General features: G+C 51.7%; 1 protein-coding gene across 1 annotated transcript; it reads left to right on the top strand.

The window, feature by feature from the left end:
- The first annotated feature begins 767 nt into the window (after window positions 1-767).
- Window positions 768-3,008, top strand: LOC126064658 (translation initiation factor IF-2-like). Its single transcript, XM_049863826.1, has 2 exons — window positions 768-1,784; window positions 1,821-3,008. Exons 1-2 carry the CDS (start codon window positions 768-770, stop codon window positions 2,094-2,096), a joined length of 1,293 nt encoding a protein of 430 aa, XP_049719783.1. The 3' UTR covers window positions 2,097-3,008.
- Window positions 3,009-5,212: the final 2,204 nt, after the last annotated feature.

The following is a 5,212-nucleotide window of genomic DNA, read 5'->3' as shown; positions in this document are numbered from 1 at the left end:
GAGAGAAACAGAGAAAGAAAAGGAAAGAAAGGAAAAGGAAATTACGGCACCCTTTGAAATTCAGCTCAGATTACACAAAAACATACAAAATGCAAGCTTTACCAGCTTTTTGTCAATTCCGGAGAAATTTTGTAAGATTTCTGGGATGGAAAAATAAACAAAACATAACAAAACAAAAGGTGCCATCCGTTTCCCATGTGCACACTGTAAAACACACGCAGGTAAAAACGAATCCTGCACAGGACAGCGCAGGACAGCAGGTAAGGAAAACCGGCGGCTTTACAGTCGGTCAGCGTTTGAACTTTTGACCTCCTCCCAAAATGTCAAGAAAGAATTTCTAAACCGGGGAACTAGAAGGAATGCTTTCTTCCTTGAAATCGTTCCAGAAAACGTCTACTAGTTACTACACACGCTTTTAACCAAGGGCCCCAAAGTACAAACCTAAAAGGGATATTCTAAGAGAACTGCAAACTGAATTAAGGGAGAAAAAACAATGAAGTCGTGCAATAAAAGGTTAATTAACATCGGAAGTAGGGCAGCGGACACCACCTCTGGAGCTCTCGTCCGCCCCCCTTACACTCTTTTCTCTTTTACGGATCAGACCTTCCTCGGTCCTCTTTGTGTCCCTCCCGTCCTTCAAACACACAAACGACTGGAAGAAAGCTGTACGGGAGGAAGGCATCTAAAACGAACTACACAGCTTTGTCTGATACAGAAATGCCAAAAGCACAGCTGCCGACGCGAGGCGAAATCAGCCGGGGCGGCCAATGGGGGTAGAGTCGCCACCCTCGGGAAGGACGCCCCGGCGCCGCCGCGCACCCGAGCGGCCCGCCGCCTCCTCCCGTCAGAGCCCCAGGTACCTGAGTTGTCCCGCTCGCCTTCTCCCCGGTTCACACGCACTCCCACGTCCCGCCCAGGGCGGAAAGGTGAGACTCCCAGAGCCCAGCGTGCTGGCGGGTCCCGCGAGCCGCCCGCGCAGCCGCAGCCGCCGGGCCGCCTACCTGGCCAGCCCCAGGCACCGCCCAGCCCGGCGCGCAGCCCGCGCCCCTGGGAGGCTCCCGCCGGCCGGGGGAGGCGTGTGGGAAAAGGTGCAAATCCCCTTTTCAGGTGCCAGGAAGTCCCCGAAGCCGCGCTCCCCGCGGGCCGCCGGCCCTCCCCGGCCCGGGCACCCAGGGAGCGGGGCCTGCGCGCGGGCCCGGGGCCGGCCGTCCCCCCAGGTGCCGGGACAGGCCTCCGGCGGGGCGGGCTGTGGGTCCCGAGCACTCACCGAGGCAGCGGATGTGGAAGCCCGAGGGCGGCCGCAGCGCCCGGCGCGTCCAGCCCTCGCGCAGCGCCTCCAGATGTTCCTCCTTGCCCTGGACCAGCAGGACCTGCTCGTCGATCCAGCCCAGGAAGAAGGTTTCGGCCACGGCGGCCGTGACCTTCCTGTTCCAGAACTGCTGCGTGTTCTCGGCTTTGAAGTCGGCGAAGACCTCGTAGCCGATGTGGTGCCGGGCGAGCTGCCGGGGCTGGGCCGCGGGCGCGGGCTGGGTGGCCCCGGGCCGCTCCTCCGCCGACTGCCCGGCGGGGCCCAGGACGATGGCCAGAGAGTGCGGCGCGATCTGCAGGAACTTCTCCATCTTCTGAGGCATCCCGCGCCGATCCGACCCGGCTCACCGCTGCAGCCGCCTCCCGCAGGTCCCGGGGGCAGCCACCGGAACGGCACTGCGCGACAGGCGGGGGGCGTCAGTGTCTCCCCAGGGCAGGGGCTGCTGCGCCTCCCCGGCCTCCCGCGCCTCCCCGGCCTCCCGCGCCTCCCCGGCCTCCCGCGCCTCCCCGGCCTCCTGCGCCCCAGCTGCCCGGGACGCCCGCTGCCCCTCGGCGTAGCCCGCGGGCGCGCACAGCCGGCCGCCTGGTGGGGAGCGCGGTGTGCGGAGTCCTCCCCGCGCCTCGCCGCCCGCTGCGGCCCCAGGCACTGCGTGCGCTACCTGCGGCTGGGGGCCACCCTCCGGGCACCGCTCATCTCCCAGCGGAGGCACCCTCGCCTACCTCAGCGCCCTGCGGCCCCGGCGGGGGCGGAGACGCGGGAGGAGGCTGTGGAGAGGGCGGGCAGTTAGCGCCGAGGCCGGGTAAACCCCTTGGCTGCACTCCGCGCGAGGAATCCGAAGCGGGAGGTGCCCGAGGTGGCACGGACGCCGAGTGGGTGTGCGCTTAGGTGTTAGAGCTCGGGGGAGACCCGGAGGCCGGGGGTTAGGGGCACGCAGGGCGACACTTGGAAGGTTGGAAGGTACCAATTCGGAGCTGAGTGTCGCTCCTCCCCACGCTCCACCCCGCCCCACCTCCCACCTCCCTCAGGAACTGGTGGATTCGCTGACTGGTTAATGTACCCTTGTAAATGACTTTTAAAAAAACTTAGTCACCACCAAAAACTCACCAGTCCCCCCTCCCAAACTCTTGTGGAATTCTACTCTTGTATTTCCAACATGAGTTGTGTGCCTGCTCTAGAAGGAGCCCAGTAATTCCCACTATTATCTATACAAACGTTAGTTTATGAGAAGGCTACAGCAATTTACCAGGAAAAGTAATAATTATACTTTTTTAAAAAAGTCGTTAAGCTTATTTCCGTGCAAACTCTGTTTTGGTTATTCTTCACTGAGAAAGACTGGTTGAAAACACCGAGGTTAGTGCAAATCTTTCAGTTAGCGGCCGAGCACTTAACCATTGTACCACCAGGCCTCCTATATATACATGCCTCTCTCGTTCTTTACACACACACACAACCATAAATTTATATATACAATTTTTTTTCTAAATTGTTTAAATGTTTCTCCAACATAAAGCTAAGGTTTTGTCCTTTGTAATTAGTATCTTTTTGAGTTACTTTGAGTCTATGTAAGCATCCTGCTATGTTACTATTCAAATTTTCGACCCTTAGTTTTAGCAGTCACTGAGGGTTCTCACCTGACTAGAGTATTATTAAAATGGTTGCCGAATTGTGATTTTTTTCTAATTTCATCATTTCTTCTACATTTTAGTTGACATTATGCTACATAGATGTGCTTTTCATTCTTATTTATATCGGTATGGATAATTCTTTATTTAATAGGCTACAATCCTTAAGTATCATTATTTTTGATGTCTATATTATCCCAGATTTGGCTTATTTGAGGTTCTAAAAGCTGGTGCCTGTGTCCTTTTGAATTGATCCCATTATTCCCTGAGCACTTCCTTACTTTCTGGCCCAGATGTGCCAGGCTTATCTTGTACTTTGCCTGCCCCTCCATGGAATAAGCCATTTCTCCAAAGACCTGTTGTTATTTTCAGTGGAGAACAGTATTTAGAAACCAAAGTCTTGGCACTAAGTGTGGTCATTACTACTGGGGCAGCCTTTGTTTTTGCTTAGTCCACTTACTCATGAACATTTTGCCCCTTCTAAGATACTGAACTTCTCCCTTTACCATATAACATCCTCAACCTCCTGTACTTTAAATATTAGGCAGTGTGGCGTAGTCCTTCATGCCCAAGACTATTTCCTAATCCCCTCCAAACCATGGTATCTTAAGATACCAAAGCAAAACCTGTTCCATGATGTGAGCCTTCTCCCCAACTCCAGCAGACTCTGGTCAGCTGGACTTAAAGCAGCTCTTTGTGCCCAAATCTCACCAAATCCCTCCAAACACACCTCCATTTCTCTATCAGTGATTCTTGAACAGAAACACCCAAAACTCCGCAAGAACAAGCAACCATTTGCAAGCATGATATATCTCTTTCTCTAAGAAAATAAGTGCAATATTGCCTTCAACATAGGCCACCCCACCCATTGCCATCGAGTTGATTCCAACTCATATTCTCAACCAGACATTTTTCCCCTTTGACCGCATAGTGAACTTTCCTATGCAATGATAGCCTATGATTTGTATTTGCATAATTAAATGACCTATTTGAATGATTTTCCCAGAACAAAGAATATCTCCTAGAGTACACAAAGGAACAGGCACCTCTTGAAATATTGCCTGAAGCTTTGCGATAACAGACTTTCCATGTTCTGTTACTCATATCTAGTCTCAAAAGTCTTACAGCCAAATTTTAGGTAAGGCTAAGGCTCAAGCTTCCCTACTGCCATTTCTGCATCTACAATAACAAAGTCTCTTTGCCCAAACACATGGCTTAGGAGCTCAGCCTGAACATGTTTGGGAAAGTCCTACATACTTCTTCCAGTTCTACCTGTAGAGGCCATTATCTTCCTTGGGCAGCAGTCCCCCATAATAATGATAATAGACTAAGATTTATTCAGTACTTGGAGTCTGCCAAAGTCTTTAATTCTTACAACAGTGATTTGAGGTACATATTATTACCATCCCCATTTTATAGATGAGGAAACTAAGGCACAAAGAATGCAAGTAGTTTTTCTTGAGTTCCCCAGTCAGGAAGTGGTAAAGCAGGAATTTAAACGTACACAGTCTGTCTCCAAAGTCCAACCCCATGCTGTTCCATCTGTTCTACTTAGCTAACCAACCACTGATAGGTGTTTTCCCCAAAATGAACTTTAATAGTGCCTCTTGAATAAATGATATTTGGCATTTGTATCAATTATGGATTGCTGCATAACAAATCAACCACATTTAGTAGCTTAAAACCACAAGCATTTATTATCTCACAGTTTCTATGAGTTAGGAACTTGGACATGGCTCAGCTAGGTACCTCTGGCTCATGGTATCTCATGAGGCTTTAGTCAAGCCAGGGCTGGGGGTTCACCTGAAGGCTCAGCAGGATGTGGCTCCACTTCCAAGCTCACTCACATAGTTGTTCGCAGGATTCAGTTCCTGCGGGTGATTGGACTGAGGACCTCAGTTCCTTGCTGGCTATTGGCTGGAGAGCTCCGTCTCTTCCTTGCCACATGATCCTCTCCACGGGGTAGCTCACAACATGCCTGGTAGCTTCCCCCAGAAGGCTCAATGCCACAGTCTAATCTTGGAATTGCAATCGTATTTTCAAGATAAAGTAATTCAACATATCTTCATTTTCAATAATCCTCTGTTCTGAGTTGTCCCACAGCATTCCCCATCCATGGATTCGATTACTTGTACTTTATGTCAGCTCGCCAAACTAATTTGCCCATGAACGCAGCTTTCTTTTCTTCCTCTGCCTTTCCATCTCTCTGCCTCTCTGTCCTCCCTCTCTCCCAGCCTTCCATCTCCAGCAGGTGCAGCACCAGGGAGCTAGGACAGAGATG

Source organism: Elephas maximus, chromosome 21 (genome assembly GCF_024166365.1).
Source record: "Elephas maximus indicus isolate mEleMax1 chromosome 21, mEleMax1 primary haplotype, whole genome shotgun sequence".
NCBI lineage: Eukaryota > Metazoa > Chordata > Mammalia > Proboscidea > Elephantidae > Elephas > Elephas maximus.
This window is presented reverse-complemented; position numbering and strand designations above follow the sequence as displayed.

Bases quoted from the DNA above. Each gene is read 5' to 3' on its own strand.
- LOC126064658 (XM_049863826.1), top strand. From the start codon at position 768: ATGGGGGTAGAGTCGCCACCCTCGGGAAGGACGCCCCGGCGCCGCCGC. The intron at 1,785-1,820 runs CTCCCGCGCCTC...CGCCTCCCCGGC, and splicing joins GCCTCCCGCGCCTCCCCGGC to CTCCTGCGCCCCAGCTGCCC.